Source organism: Tachypleus tridentatus, chromosome 8 (genome assembly GCF_004210375.1).
Source record: "Tachypleus tridentatus isolate NWPU-2018 chromosome 8, ASM421037v1, whole genome shotgun sequence".
Taxonomy (NCBI): Eukaryota; Metazoa; Arthropoda; class Merostomata; order Xiphosura; family Limulidae; genus Tachypleus; species Tachypleus tridentatus.
In genome coordinates this window covers 123,013,735-123,031,231 of record NC_134832.1, presented here as the reverse complement: position 1 = coordinate 123,031,231, position 17,497 = coordinate 123,013,735, and the positions used below count along the sequence as shown (strand labels likewise).

Genomic DNA, 17,497 nt, shown 5'->3' with positions numbered 1-17,497 from the left:
GGTTAGTTTTGACATCTCCATGTGTTCCAAGCTCTTTACCATCAAGATAATTCTGTAAACCTTGGAATAGATGATAATCAGATGGGACATGGTCTAGATAATAAGGAGGATGTTTTTCCCAGTGTAGCTCTTCAGTCTTTGTAGATGTGATCCTTGCTGTATGGGGTGTGCATTATCCTGGTGTAACACAACATTACAGTTGATCAAATCAGGCCTCTTTTCTTTGAGTGCAGCATTCAAACGCTCAAACTGTTGACAGTAGAAGTCTGATATAATTGTTACATTTAGTGGCAGTAACTGAAAGTGAATCACACCAACAATATTCTACCAACCACTTAACAAGACTTTCCTAGGGTGGAGGTCCATTTTGGGCTGTGCTTTAGCCAGTTTACCTGCACTGAGCCATTGTTTGCGGCACTTAATATTTTTATAAAATATCGTTTTTTCTCCAGGCACTAACCTGTCTAAAAGAGGTGAGTTACGTTCACGAGCGTGCAGAGAAGTGCAAATGTTCACTCTTGCTCTAAGGTTGGCTTCTGCCAAATCACGGGGGACCCATTTTCCAAGTTTTGACACCTTTCCAAGCTGTTGCATATGACAATACTGTTTGAATGGGTTGAACTAAGCTTGTGTTATTTCTTTAACTGTTAAAGCACAATCTTCAAATGCAACCAGCAGCAAGTCATCGTTAAACTCAACAGGACGACCTGAACGTGGCGCATCTGAACTTCTAATACCACCTTCGACATTTTGTTTCCATTGAGAGACTCCGTGCCATAAACACCTTGAATGTTTCGTGTATTTTCTGCTGCCATATTGCCTTTTAAAACTTATAAAACATTATATGCCTAATGTGCTCCTGAGGCACATTCATAAGGGTTTATTTGATTACTGATCTGAAAAAGTGGATTTGGGTTAGTATCTTTTGTGTCTGAACATTTACACGTTCTACCACATATTTTAGTTATTAAAGCCTTCTACAAAGACCGAAATTATGGTGCTCTTTCTGTATTAAGTTTTCGGACGTTACTTATGGGATGACCTGATAGAACTGATAGATTAGAGGGTAGACATTTTGACAACTACCACCGCTAATGTTTTTGTCACTAATCGAGTACTGGAATTTGACTCTTACTCTTATAACGTACACATGGAACCAAAGACCAGGACGTATTTTTTTGTTTCATCAATGGTATGCGAACCATGAACAATCAGGTTCATACTCCGACACGCTAACCAGCAGACCATGCGCGACGCATAATATCGCTTATTAAACGTTTATTTTGTCTACAGTTTATTAAACGAATGTATATAATTTGACGTATATTGTATATACGAGCTGTTAGACGTATGTTGGATGGATATTAGAAAAAGGTAACTGTTAGGATTGCTGAACACGTAATTTCAATTCAATGTGTTCATTATTGTTCTATTAAAATATCATGAATGCGCACGCGCACATTCGTTTAGACAGTTTTTTGGATTTATTTGAAGGACATTGTGCGAATTATTCACTAAAAATGGGGACTTATGAAAAGGAATAATTTCTTGAAAGAAACAAGTTGGAGATTAACCACTTAACATTCATCCATTAATGTTCTAATAAATGACTTCAGTAGACGTTGATCAATCAATGTTTTAGTTTTTCCTCACCACGCAAGTCGTCAACGTGAAGCCGGTATTCTAAGACAAACACGCCCTTAAACATTGCTGTACAAACAGTTAGACGTTAACGTCAGTGGAAGGAAATACGGTGGTCGTTCCATTTTTATATATGCATGTTTTTTTTCATGTGAGCTTGAGCAACATAGATCGGAGAAATAATGTACATTACACGCATTTAGTTGGTAATTATTATGCCTCTATATGAGAGATCGGCTTGTAATATATTACGAAATTCCTTACATTTTGCCACATGAATTAAACACTATTGTGTTTCTACGTTATGTGGGAAGGAAAATATTATAAAAGAGGCTGAGAGTGTTCATATATGAGGGGAGAGATTTTTGAGGTTTTCTATCTATACAGCGTGAAAGTGTATCGTTTAGTTTTTAACATATGATTTCAGAACTCGTTTCGAGCGTATTAGTGCATTTTCATAGGAAGGTGGTACACCCTGGTGGTTATAGCGCTCTATTAGCAATCTGTGGGCTGCGGGTTTGAATTTCTTCAACGAGCATACTCATCCTTTCAATCGTGGGGGCGTTACAATGCCACTGTCTATTTCAGTATTACAGTGGAGCGCCATAAAGCCGCGGACCAGTAAACCAGTAAATCGCTTAAGCCGCTGTAGCAAGTCTTGTCCCAAAATTTTTGATGTATTAAATCTACTACCTGGCTTTTTAAAGTTTCTCACACTCTCCGTGTATTTATAACTTATAGGGGATATTTAAAATGGATTTGCTTTAATTTGGGAAATAAATAAAATATATTACAATATAAATCGACCGTTAATCTACCTTATCCGCTCTGTGTCAGCTTTATGGAGGCCGCCATTGTTACCGAATCACACCTCTCCATACATTAAAGTTAATCCGCGGTAAATCCGTGATAAAAGTGGTCAATAATTAAAGTATTATTTTTAATTCGATAATCCGATATTTTTATGGAATTGTATAGATATTGGCCACAAACCCAATAGAAGTCGCTTCAGTTTCTGAATTAATAGTGAGCGTATCAAATTGACATGGCGGCCCGCATGTAACACGGGAAGACGAAATTTTACAGGGAAAAGCGAACCATCGCAATGCATTGGTCGTTTGTGTTAAAACGGCACTTGTTAATTGTATCTGAATAGTCTATACATTAATATTATAATGATCACGCAATGGCCCGGATGAGGCTCCTCGGCGGTGTTGTTGGCGACTTCGGCTTTTCAGTCACAAAGGTTTAAGCCGCGGTTAAGCAGGTTGAGCTCCCCCCCCCCAAAATACCGCGGCTTATCGGCGCTCCACTGTATTTGCTTAATGGTAGTACAATTCTATCGTTATAAATTACGGATAGCTAGTATAGCGTAAATAGTCCTCAAGTACCTTTGTACGCAATTCAACAAAAACAAGTAAGACATCACATTTAAGAGAATAAGTTGCTTACATAATAATGAATCTTTATCTATTACCATACGTTTGTTCAAGCTATGTTGTCGATTAGGATAATTGCAGATGACTTAACCATTTATTATAAAATAAAATTGTTAACTAAAATATTTAGTATTATGTCAGTATTTAGCGTGACACATGTCTCTGACATGTTGATTTAAGAATTTTCAACGTCACATATAGAACAGTCATGCTATTTTATAGATAGATGGATAGATATGTCCACTTTATAGCCACGCTAATGCAAAAATATATTTTAATTACACTACATTATAGATCAGATTATATTATTATGTATAGATCTGATTATATTATTATGTATAGATCAGATTATATTATGAGCAAACAAAAATTTATTAGTTTATATTAATGCTGAAATTCATGCAAACGTATGTTTCTAAAGAGAATAACATACCAAAGTAAGTTAATTTAATGTATATAATTTTATACGTTATAGCGAGGTCGTCCAGTTATCAGTTTTGACTTGATTTCAGTTTTATACGTTATAGCGAGGTCGTCCAGTTATTGGTTTTGATTTGAGTTGTCGTACATGAACGATTTCGTCCAGTTATCAGTTTTAACAGATCAGTTAAATACTACTATTAATTGTGCCCTTAAGTTTGATGTTAGACTAACCACATACAACTATCCAGTTAAAATATTTAGAGTGTTTAGTCTTGTATTTGTAGTAAATATTCACTTTTTTAAACATTGCTCAGTACTTAGTATGCATTTAATATAATTTAGGCTAATTTGTGCAGGTAACCATGGCGGACCAACCAGCGGCTGAAAGGGCAGTGAAAGATGCCAACCCCATCATCGATGGCAGGAAAGCCAATGTTAATCTAGCGTACCTCGGAGCCAAACCAAGAAGCAATGCAGTAAATGGTGAGGTTTACTTCAAATAAAGTTATATAAAAAAGTGTATACAAGTTTCTAGGTCTGTGATAAAGTAACTACTTTTCTTAGTTATCGAGCACATAGTCTGTATTATACAATATTTAAATTTAATATAGTCCAGGGTTTATTTTCCAACGTGCATTAGCTAACCAGAAATTTGAAAATGGTTGTTAATAAACGGTGTCCGATTAAATGTCACACATGGGGAAGACGATATTTTCATGTGTATAAGGTCATTTACCTGTAATATGTATCAACACACACACACACACACACACACACACACACACACACCACCACCACCACCACCACCACCAAGTTATACGCAGCAGCTTTTTCTGTGCAATGCGGAGCAGGCCATTATGGTAGACTGCGTGTAGTTGCTATTTCCGTATAGTGTACTAAATGCATAATATACAAAACATAAGAGAACTGGTTGGAAGAATAAATATGAAACTCAAAGTATATTTTAACGCTAATAATTATAAAGTTGAAAAAAAAATCACTATTGTAACTATATACCCCCACACACACACACACACTTCTTCCGAAGCTTGTGTTTAATTAGCCAACAATGTTGTTAATATATAACTGACAATAAATAATATTCGCTCTACCGTAACGTTGTTACAGTTGAAGGTACGAATTTAACTGATAATCGAGCAATTAGTGTTATTTTGTTATAGTGTGCTGTTTGTTTATTTATGTTTAATGAAGCAACAGTTTTATATTAATTTGCGTGGAACAGTGACGGCTGAATAAACCAGTTCTCCTTCAGTTATCTGCAATTATTTTAAAGCTGAGCTTTCTTGCAAATCAAGCTTTCTGCACGTAGCTGTAAGTATGTTACGTAGTTTCAAATACTACTACATAAAGAACGTTTTTGTTTTTTTTCAAAGAAAAAACTGTTCTATGAAACATACTTTTCAAAACTAAATGTGAACGTTTTATTCAGGTTTGTATTACATTTAAAATACAGGAATTTCCACCACATATAAACTACTAGGTACGGTTACGTCATCAGTAAATTATACAACTGCTTGGTATCAAGATAATTTTACTGACTGAAAATTTCAACATGTTGAATGAATTAGGGGGTATAACATTCGTTGTTACAGTACCATACGATGAGAATCTTGAATGTCAATTCTATCAGAAGAACTAATTCCCAAATTTAATCCTCATATTTAAATGTGTGTGAGCTCTGCTGCTGACGCTATACGTGCATTCAAGGAGTTGATGATAAACATTAACCGTTCATGAAAGATTACAACCGTTTAGGTCACATGCCGGGGTGTTTGTTGTACAGTTTTACAAATTTAACCAAACAATCAGGCTTACATTTTACCTGTTAAAAAATACTTGCATCTTTGAACTGTCGGACCTTCGGAGTAATGACTCCTCGGACCACGAACTCCGTTACAATCCTAATGTGGAGTATAGAATACTTCAATTTAAAGTAACGTAAACTCAGCGAGCATGAAACTGATCTTGAACTAAAAACAAACAACTTTTTCATCCGGAAACAGGTTTCGGTTTGAGTGACCAAAGTGATATTTGTTCCGCATGCCTTCAGTTTAGCCTTTACTCAATGCGCAGCGTATGAAATTGTGCTTACTTCAAGAGTTTTTGGTAGAATTTACAATTTGTTGAAGTGATAGACTAAACAAATAAATAAAAGACTCGTGATCAAAGGACTCCAAGCTCATTAACGTACATGAAATGATAACATAGACGTGACAGCGATCTAGTTTTAAAAATAACAAGAATATGTTTAGGAGAATGATTGATCTACGAGTGTGAAATGGATCTTGTGTTTGTAAATATGAAACTGGTAATAAGTTGTTGTTGTACGGTGTATGCATAATGTGCTGATAGGTAAAATTGTGCATTGACGTCTTGGGTTAATCACACTTTCCCGAATGGTGAGTGCATGTTTACGCAATGGCGTATCTTCACAAAGGCGAGTTGTGACACTGCTTGTGATGTGTGGCACACGCATATATTGTACCTGAGCATATTCTCCACCATTATATTAAGATGAATTTTGCCTTCAGGAGATTTGGGTGTTGGGTAAAGGATATTCGCACTACTAGTGTGTTAAATAGTGTAGAGAGCCAGAGAACACTTTATCAAACGTCTTCAGTGTTCACCAGAGTGATTAGGGCATCATTACTAGTCTATTCTTTTGCAAGTTAATGTTTTTATTTGGAGTCTTTCAGTACAGAACGATTACAATAAAGCTGGGCACATCTAATGTTACTATTAACAAGATAATGAACAAGGAATTGAAGTTACTGAAGATTTACAAGCTAAATGCTCACAAAAGTCTGGTTATTTCTATGAGGAAGATGACAGAAGAAACTGTAATCACGGCTTCAAACGGCAACTGGATTAACATGTTAGTCCTGGTATTATATGAATAAGTGATAAACGTGATAGTTATGCGTCAGTGAACAAATGATAGTTTGCGAATACATCAGACTTTATGAGGGAGAGCCATAACTCTAGAACATTCGCAACTTGACACGTGTATTACAGAAGATATTCTTTGCAAATCATGAATGTTATAGGTACTGTGTAAGTAGCTTCTCAGACAGGTTTTTTTTTGTCCGAGGACGAATTTAGTAGATGTTGTGATATTGAACAAGAAGTTAGCTCGAAATGCTGATCATACACATACTTATTGAATCATTTATAGTGGACTGACCTGATGTTATATCGGACATTTTCGGACTATCTTTGTAGGTGTATACAATTAAATCTTAGACATTGAAAATACCAAACAATAAGTGGGAATTGGATTTGCTTGCGCTTGTTCACCATATACTTTTTGGTAGATGGTTTGAAACTTGTTACACAAGTTACATTTTCTACAGAAAGATTGTTTTCTTATTGTTATCATCCTATCCACACAAAAGGTGTTTAGATATTCCAAGGTGCCCATAGAGTGGGAATTTGCTTTCAAAATTTACTAATTATGACAGTAAACCGTTGTGTTTGTAACTTCACACAAAGACTGGTCATATTTGTATACCTGGCTCCAATACTTACCATTCACGTATTTCTGGACAGTTGGAATTGGAATAAGTGAAAAGGGAGTAGCCAAGTATGCACTAGAGGTGACTGATTGAAGGTATAACTGTTAGTGACAGTGGAGTGGTTGTACCTGTCTTCAGCTCAAGGTTTCGTTGATATGTTGTAGTGTGTGCCAACAGAGACAGAAGGAAAACCTCGACTCTCACATTTAGTCTGTCACCTGCCACTGAGGTCCATCAGTATTTACTGATTATCGACATCAAAACAGTTTAAGTAAATGAGACGCAGATGTAACAGTATGTTTTGGTACATGTACAATATCAGATAGGTGGGTGGCGCTGCCTACCTATTTAGGGATGGTTCGAATTGTTTATAGAAATCGTATTTTAAGTATCTCCTCAATAGGTCATCAGATCATTACACTACTATCAAACTTTCCTTTAATAACAATGACCGAGTTACAAGCTCTAGAAATGACTCTAAATATGCAGAAATTTTTGTAGTTCTTTCTTCTGCTTGTTTTTCTTACCTAACTTAACTAAAATAATAGTTCAGCTAAATTAACTGAGGTGACAAATTCACACAAAGTATCCCCTTTTATAAGTATTATTAATAACTACCAGTAACTTTTAAAAAATCGTAATTCTAGTGTAATCAATTATCCAATGAAATTAGCTTCTTTGTAGAAAATTGTTCTTTTTAAAAGCTAAGTACAGGATGAAACAGGTTAATAGTTAAACGATAAATACTACAGTTGAAACTTGTTCCAGTTAGAACTTGGTTATAAATACAACCTTCCTGTGCTTATTGAAACACTGCATTAAAAACAAGTGAAGGGAAAACGTTTTTTTTTTTTTTTAAAAAGGAAGTAAATTTGGGGATGGTTAATATCAATCCTTCACAAACAATACACACAAGATGGAAGGGATATCATTTGTATCATCCCTACATAATTACCTATTTTATAAAATTACAAATGAGTTTTGTTGATTTTGTTTCGTCTGTTAACATTCTAGTGACCCCCGCTGGCACATTAGGGGTTCGATTTGCTATAAGGGGCTATGCTATAAGAAAACAAACATTGTGTGTCTGCTATTATGTAGGAATGATGCAAATGCCATCTTGTTTACCTTGTTTTTGAAAGACTAATGTTAGCCATCCGTATATATGTACTTCCTTTTTTTTAAAAAAAAAAAGTTTCTTTACTTGTACTTCAGGAACTTGTAAGTGTATTTAATCAAAAGTTTGGTTGATGTAAACTTGACTTTCAGAGACTGTGTTTAGATTGTCGTGTTTAATTTAAAAAGAAATTTCTGTGTGAAGTTGGGCTATAGTGTAACTGTTTAACTTCGAAATTTCAGTTCCTTAGAGCAGGAGATTGCTTTATTTTTTTCTTTGTTGATTAACTAGTGTATGTAAATATTTTAAGAACCAAGTGTAGGCTTTCTAACGATATAATTTTGTGAGAAAATTCTGGTTGAAGTTATAAGTAACAAGACGAAAGTGGAACACGTTCGCAATCATCAGTTGCAAGTTGTAAAGACATGTCTCAAACTTTTAAAAACCCGTCTTTGTCAGACTTAACAGGCAGGTAATTCAAGGGTCTATTATGTTGAAGTGTCATGTCTGATTCAGAGACTAACGCTATTTGGTCTTTTCTCGCAATCTGATGTTCAAAATCTTGTACGACATGCAAGCAATTATGCCAACACATTTTATGCTAGAAATCAGAAATTAGCATGCAGGGTAGTGTTAGTCACTAGGCTTGAAATCTTTTGAGAGTTCTGATGAAGGTTCTGCTACGTTTTTATGGCGAGGAAATGCTATGGTCTGGAATGTCAAATAGTAAACATCCGATGATTTATTGCTCGCCCAACGTGTGATATAACAAATACCTGCATTATTGTTGCTTACATTTTCTAGACCAGGTTATTGTCTTGCTATCACAAGTTATTACAAGAAGGGCTTTAGATTCTAGTCATTTTCTATTGTAACAACTTAAGTATCTGATTATCACCTAATTTCCTGTTAGTGTTAACGGTCTTGAGTATTACGAGTTTTACAAATCGGAACCTACACAATCAGTTATGAATAATAATTAATTAATGTTGATGCAGGTAAAATGATCTCTGGCCAGAAAAAGAAGGTATATTGAAGACGCATGATGTATTTGATTCTTTTTGAGTAAATTGATACAGTATTAAAATAACCAGTACGAAAATAATAGGTTTAATTAGCAAATTACTGCCAGCTAACTGAAAGTACATTCAAGGAATTTGAGTGAAAGCAAAGAATATAACTTGCCAACCATAAATATTTGATGCTTACAGTGCCAAAGTGGCCTTTTGGGTGACATCAGGGCTCAAATAAGTTGATATGTGCGCGTGTGTTCATTTAAAATGGTTTTCATTTCAATTTCGTGTTCTGTTTACAGTATAAAATTATAAATTCTCGCTTTGACACTAGAGGTGTATTTGTTCATTTGAGTGATTGTAGCATTTTATCACGTGTTGCATCGGGTATGTTTTTTTTTACTGAATTGTGATATTTTTAAAATCGAAAGATTGGCATAATTAGACTTCTATTGTTACATTACATGCAGAACGTTAGGTTCATCTGTATAAACTGCACATGCATATCACCGCTCCTCCCCTTGATGTATATGTATATTCTATACATATCTTGCTTTACATATTTAATAAAGCTGCAAGGAAGTCGCGATTTCTGAGTTTCTGGGTCCAGCTGTTTCTCGTAGTCTGATACACGTGACAATCCACAAAACACTTGCGGTTTGTATGATAGAAGCATGGAGTTCACGTTTTGAGAGCGTTTTGTGTTACGTAAGTCTCCAGATGCTCTGCGTTCCCGCCATCTCCCGACGTGAGATCAGAAAAGATAGAATCGAGCTTGCAATTTTTTTTATTTTTTTCTGACACAAAGTTGCAGTGAAACGTACAGCTAGACGCTGGATAATGGTCGTTGGATTTCTTTCCCCTTACAGTAGTTTTGTGACAAAAATAGGACAGCATATTTAGACAGCTTAAAAAAAAAAAAGCAAACGGATAAAGGCATGTGCTTTTGACCTTTGACCAAGTATTTTATAATGTGCATGCTTATGAAACAGAACTTATATTTAGAATGATTTGAAATCCAAACCACCATTAAAACGCCAGCTAAGGAAAACTTTTATTAAATCTGACTCCGCCTGACGACTAAAACTTAAACGTAAGTAGTTTTCAATCTAAGTACGAAAGGTCTTTATAGATAGATGTACATAAATTTTGTGTTCCTTTGAACTATTTGCCGATATCCCAAAACTCGTCCGATTTTATCTTTTAAATTTTCACGTACGAAACTCAGGGATGCCAAGAATACCAGTAAAAGAAACGGAAAACAAGCTGAAAATGAAATATTAATTCATACTTTTACGGTGTGAGCCGTGAAGCTGCAGCTTAAGCCAGTGTCACGGCACGTACTATAGAACTTTCATGTTAATATGATCGTAGCTCCTGACCCTCTACAAAAACGTATCACACTCGCATTCGAATTCCACAATTAAATGGCGCTGCTAAAAACGCTGATGTTAGCAGTGAATATACATTAATTTTGAATTATCCAAATTAGTGAGTTATCGTGTGTTAGGATTGATGAAATAAATGAATGAATTAGAATATTTTAGGGTACTTCTAATTTGGAGACCATGAGAATAACTGTCAAGAGTTGGCGATTGAGGGTATGGACTACTGGTATTCCATCTTTTCTGTTAGTTCAAAATTAGCTTCAGCTATATGCGCTGATAACTTTTGTGTAACTTTGTGCGAACTTCTGAAACCTGTAAGTGTACTGTTGGATTATTTCTTGAAGTAAAATGCTGTCGTAGCGTCTGAACATTCCTTCTAGAGCAGTGTCTCGATTGAAATTGTTCTTTAAGTTCAAAACTGACACAAAAAAACATGGAAATTTCCTTAATTATTCGCATTTCTTCTCAGCATGATGATGCTTCGAAAGGGACATTTTGAAACGGTTATTGATAAAAGCAACTAAATCTACTGTGAATAAATTTGTTGAAAAAATGAACAGTGTTGTCTCGGGAAAAAAAAATTTTTGTAAATAAAAGGGGAGCAACCTGGTGGTGAACTTGTAAAGACAGGAAAAAAAACACAAAAACTTGTGGAGTTTTGAAAAACAAACAAACAAACAAACTGTTTACCCGCTACCGTTTTATGTTCGTTTCAGGTTATCAAGTAATACCACAACTTAAACACTACCTTGGAAGCGCCAGATTTTTCTTAAAAACCTTCTAAATTTAAAATAATTTGACGGTACATGTTTACATTTCACAGTTTAAAGCAATAGGCCTAACTTAATGTATTTACAAAAAAAACAAAAAAAAAAACACCTTTGTTTACGATCTGCTTAGTAAATGATAGAAAGCTTAAGACTAATATTTTAGAATTAAATTTCAAAACCATGCTTGGTGAAACATAAGAGCATGCTTACAGATATCAATGTAAACTTGAAACTTCTAAATTTATTTACATTTTAGCCGAATAGAAGCTCCCGATCTGTAGGGTTGCATGCAAAAAGAAAAACGGAGAATGAAAGAACTCTAGATGAACGAGCTAAAGACCAAGTGCACCTTTCAACTGCAACAACTAAAAATTATTGGCTTTTGCGGGTTTTCTAGACTCTAGAAATTTCCCTGAAGTTTTATCAGCTGGAATACCAGCTGGCGCTCTCACCGCACTTGCTATTCTCTAAAAACGTGAACGAATTTAATTTAAGAGATGAGCAAATATTCTTTACTAAAATACTATGCCAACTTCCTGACGTTTTTGGAACAGAGTCCAAGCCTTTGTAGGAAGCACTGAATCAACTGAACTTGATGACAAGAAAACAGTGCTGAAACAGACAAGGAAGGGGTTGAAGGTAAAATAGCTTATTTAGGCCAAGTGGAGAATAAACCTCAGTCTACATTTCGCTAGTACATTTCTACCAACAAAGTATAAATACATCTGGAACAGCAATGTGTGAAATGTTTCACATGCTGTTTTTGACTGTTACGTAAATACAACATTCATTCGACTGCTTACACCACGTTTTATTTGACTTTCGAATTTACTTCTAACCTTGTCCCATACTCAAAGAGCATTTATTGTTGACAATAAAATATAGACTTCGTACCACAATGTAGCAGGATATTTTGGAAACACTGGGGTTTATGGCCGTCGAGCGAGAGCCTATTGGAGGGGGTAGTTTTGCGGAAGTTCTATACTTTTATAGAACTTACTGTTAGTTTAGAAAATTATCCTTCATTTTTAATGCTGTCCGAAATGGACCAATGATAATGTTAAAAGGAAAGCTGTAACCGATATAATTCTCTTAATCTTTTTTTGAGTGAACTGTTACTATATTAAACATAATGGAGTTCGAGTTTTCAGAGAAAAAGCAGGCCAGTAACATGCTTTCTCCACTGGACTGTAATAGCTGGCCCCTGTCAATAATCAACCACTGTATCAAACTCTGATCAATCAAAAATAGTCTAACTCGCGTCTTCAGATTTTTTACATCGTGCCTTACAAGAGTAATTCTGGACATTAAGAAACGAACTGACACGTGCTGCAAAACTCCCATCCAGCCCAAAACGATAACCAGTTTTATCAATTAAATCTATGGGCATAAAGCAGTTTTCACTTGTATTTGAATTTATGATTTTGTTTCTTAAAAGATTCGACTAAATAGTGTTCGTCGATAATTTGCGGTAGCCAACCTACTTGTAAACCCAGATTCAAGAAAGAGTTACGGGGTTGACAATAATATTAAATGGTTATATTTTGTTATTACACTGGTATAAATAAGGGGAGAGTGGTGCGAAATACTCTAATGGTAAAAACGTTTTGTATTTCATTCAATTGGTAAAAGAAAGTATAAATTCCTTGTAATCGCTAGTAACTAAACATTCGGGACCTTTCGCTCCACAATTCTTTCACTTGCACTCAGCCACGGACGGCCCAGCATTGCCAGATGGTTAAGGCGCTCGGTTCGTAATCTAAGGGTCGCAGGTTCCAATCCCCGTCGCACCAAACATCCTCGCCCTTTCAGCCGTGGGGGTGTTATAATGTTACGATCAATCCCACTATTCGTTGGTAAAAGAGTAACGCAAGAGTTGGCGGTGGGTAGTGATAACTAGCTGCCTTTCCTCTAGTCTTTTACTGCTAAATTAGGGATGGCTAGCACAGACACTGCTTGTGTAGCTTTGCACGAAATTCAAAAACAGACAAGCACCAGCCACACATTTATTACTTTCATACTAAGTTCCTGCTATCCAAAATCCTTTTTCGCAATTTTCAAGCAACGTTTTGTGGTTCTAGGTTCGGTAATTACGTTACCGCTCATATTTGGGGTGCATTATTAGTTGGTAGAAATTGATTTGGTTTTAATTAGTTTTTGAAAATTTCTGTAAATCATTTATTTTAACTTTTCATAATGAAATTACAAGTAATCTCTACAAAAACTACCGCATAGTCGTCCATTTATGAAAAGTAAATATATTAAAATAATCTAGTAGCTTCAATAGAAGCGATATATATATTCCCTGTTCACAACGCTCCTGTAGCCATGCTTGGTAATGTTGATTATAGCCGTCGGTATTCAATAATAGATTGGCTAAAGCTGCAAACTGTATTTTTATCTAGATTTTCAGATGTTTAACCCAAACCACACTGTATGAACGTCTTCCATACTCAAACTTAATAAACAGTAATTAATTTCGTGTCTGCAATTCGTTCCATTTATTTTGATATATTTAAACATATAATTACACTCTAATCGTCTTGTTTTTTTAAACAGCTTCTTCAGGCATCGTCAATTATCTTGTTTTGGTTGGTATTTAGAAATAAGTTTAAAATTTAGTTTTTAATGGCTTTTTACCATCAACTAACACTGTAGCCGCCTAATTGATACTTAAAACGTATATGTGTGTGTGTAAATTCATGTTTATCAAAGGATAAACAACTCAGTAATTTCTTTTAATTTTCTATGATTTTTTTAAAGGATGATACCATTTAACTTGTGATGAGAATTCTGTGATTTTTATTACACACATGGTCTGTATTTGTTAATTAAAACTTTACGTTGTTTTAAGGCCTTAAAAGTGCGAGCAAGTGAAAGATGCAAGATAAATCATAGGTGGAGTGTGCTAGACGTTCAATGTCTCCCATATCTGTCGTTATGTGAATATTATACATCACGCTTATAGTTCGTAATTCCAAGTGAGCCCGACTGATTTTTTGTTATTAGGATTGTGTGTCTGTGTCTGACCTTGAAACGCCATCTACGACTTGGTGCTTTCATGAGGCGATATTCACATTGTGTCTTTTGATTTTTCGCAACCATGTGACGAGATTAAGAATTTCTCGGCCCGGCATGTCCAGGTGGGTTAAGGCGTTCGACTCGTAATCTGAGGGTCGCGGGTTCGAATCCCGATCGCATCAAACATGCTCGCCTTTTCAGCCGTGGGGGCGTTATAACGTAACCACCAATCCCACTATTCGTTGGTAAAAGAGTAGTCCAAGAGTTGGCGATGGGTGGTGATGACTAGCTGTCTTTCCTCTAGTCTTACACTGCTAATTAGGGACGGCTAGCGCAGATAGCCCTCGATTAGCTTTGCGCGAAATTAAAATAAAAAAAATTTTCGAACATGTTTTTCATGCCCTTATCCTAATAGAACCTCTAGAGCTCAATTGCTTTACCAAGCGTCATTAACTATTGAAGAAAATAAACCTGTTTTTAATTCGCTGACATATTTTTGACAACACTAAGCCGGGCGATTTGATTTAGTGTTGTTTACTTTGTAATGACGTTGTGTTGAAGTATGACCGTCTTTGCGACGAGGAAAGTTTTAGTTATGTGTACATACTGTCATATGATGTGTAAGTTAATAGTGTTGAGGATGACTGGCTACGTCAGTGACCAAAAAGTGTAGCTTGGCGCTTAACAAAACAAATCGTGATGGATATATGAGGTAATTCTGAACAACAACTTGAGCTTGTATTGATATATTGCTTATATATTTATTTTCTGAAGTAATATTAAAATAGTATCTCACTGAAAGAAGTAGAAATAATAGAACGCCTTGCACCAATTTCAAGTCAATAAGGCCAATAGAAACAAAATGGTGGCACTTGTATTTTGTCCAGAAAGGTAACTACTGTGCCCAAAAAATATTTTTGGATGACCAAATAAGACTATTATGAAGTCATTTTAGAATATTTGACCATATTAACTATAATAATTTTATGTAGATTATGATTTTATTTTCATAACTTGATTTTCTACATCATTATTTCTGAAAAATAATTTTCTAATGAATCAAGAAAACACAAACACGAATATCTTTTATCGTATTAACGTGATGCCCAATCTAAAATTTTTAAAGCTCGAACTCGGTTTTAATAAAAACATCTTTATTCAGTCCTTCGTGTCATATAAAAATAACTGAGTTGTACAATTTGAGGAAAGGCTGAAATATGAAAGTCAAAGGTCCAGAAACCTACATGGATATAAATGACATTGTACTTGTGAATGTGGCATAATAATAGAAAAACTTGCACTATTTGATAAGTGTGTTCACGTGTACGGCTTTGTTTGTTTGTTTGTTTTTGCATGTTGTTTACATGTAATTTTTGAAATGAATTTCATTTCATTTCGGGAATAATATTAAAAATTACTTTGAAAAAACACTTTTTGCTGTCAAGTTTATCGTGCAATGTCGTATTTATCGTCGGTGCATTGCACTGACGAGCCCCAGAGTAATGCAGAAGATTTTATAAACTCCCACTTTATACAGACGGCCCCCTAAGAAAATTGCACCGAGTACTTTGAAGTGGTAAAAACGCCTCTGTTGTCTTTGTTTTTCTTTCATTTATCTGTTTAAAAGGTTTTTAATTTTTACCCTGGGGGCGATAATTATTATAATAACAATAAGTTGCATTATAATGGAGTTAGTGGAGTATACGTCCAAAACTATAAAAACGTATTTCAACGTATAAAACAGTTGAAATTTCCATAAAAAATGGACGTGTTTGAGACTTAACCAATAAAAGTTTACTCTTGTAAGTTTCAAATATTAAACAATCAAAAAAGTTATTTGTTTTCCCTAGTGAATCTCATGAGGGTTGCAACAAAGCAAGGCACTTTCACTGAGGACTGCGTCTACAGAGAAATACTTCAATCAGTTCTACTCTGTGGTGTCATGCTGTGATGATAGCTCACTTTTAAACTAAAAGGATTTTACTGAAAAATTTCTCGTGACATTGTTGAACGTCAAGTATGAGTACATTGTTGTAGAACTATCAGACAATTGCAGAAAATATCACAGGCTCCAGTAACCTTCTGTAGAAACTAGCAGTAATTCTTGTCAGTTATTTCTTCAGGTTTCTTAACTTTGATATAATCAAGGTTATTGGATTGTTTGTTGCACACTAGTTTTAATCAGTTAAAAAATTTTAAAAGAAACAATACTAATTCGATGTATTGTAGAATATAAAAAAAGAATGCAGTAGTATGAAAAATACTTAAGTCACATTCACCTGTTGTATCCAGAGTAAAACACTATTTTACTTATCTTGTAGTACTCGTGTGTTTTGTTGTTTCACTGCTTAACTAGTTTGAACACTCAAAACTGTACATTAGGCATTATGGAAATTGTTAAGGAGATATTGGGGTTTATTTTTCAGGAGTTTTGTTTTTTATTATGAAATGCCAATAATACTGTAGAAAGGTAAATATTGTGATGGAAGGATAATCTACATGAATTACCGTATAATAATCTTACTTGTGTATACAGTTGTGTATATATATATATATATATTCTCTACCTCCCATATTTAGTAAAGTTTACTCTCAAAAATAAATCAGATTTTTAGTCTTGGTACATACAAACATATGTAGGTCACATTAGATAAGGTAGTAAGTTGTCCTTGCCACATGTATATTCAGTCATTCCCATATGGTATTGTGTTAATTTTCTCATGGGAAATATTATTGTAGATAGAGCACATCATAAAAAGGCGAGTGAGACTATATCTTCGAGATACATTTTCACTTATATTAATGTAGGTAGCGCAGGTGCCCTAAATGGAATAACGTTGTAGAACAGTGTTTGTCTAATGCTGTTTTCTCACTTTAACAGCTCTTCACTGATTTACAAAGCTCTGTAGCTGCTGTTTTCCGTTTAAACACTGGTTTTTGACTTTGTTTATATAGAAGAAAAAAAATGTTTCATCGTGTTTTACATTGTGTTATGTCTCTTTCATTAGCCTAAGCCCCGTCAAAAGCAAGAATATTCAGTTTAACTATGCATAACGTTCACTATATCAACCTCCTGTTGTCTTCTGGGTCTTCCTCGACATTTTGAAGTTAAGTATATGAACCTGAGAATACCACGCCTTTCACGACAA

At 34.9% G+C, this 17,497-nt stretch overlaps 2 protein-coding genes across 5 annotated transcripts in view; one reads left to right on the top strand and one right to left on the bottom strand.

Annotated features, from left to right (window-relative positions):
• The window catches only part of LOC143223381 (RNA-binding protein 24-B-like), a 90,675-nt gene that overhangs the window by 25,136 nt on the left and 48,042 nt on the right, over nt 1-17,497 (top strand). The window contains exon 2 of the mRNA XM_076451300.1: nt 3,860-3,986. Coding sequence (XP_076307415.1) covers nt 3,860-3,986 — 127 coding nt within the window. The remainder of the gene's footprint in view (nt 1-3,859; nt 3,987-17,497) is intronic.
• LOC143223379 (uncharacterized) overlaps nt 1-17,497 on the bottom strand; it is a 169,670-nt gene that overhangs the window by 131,421 nt on the left and 20,752 nt on the right. The window lies entirely within an intron of this gene.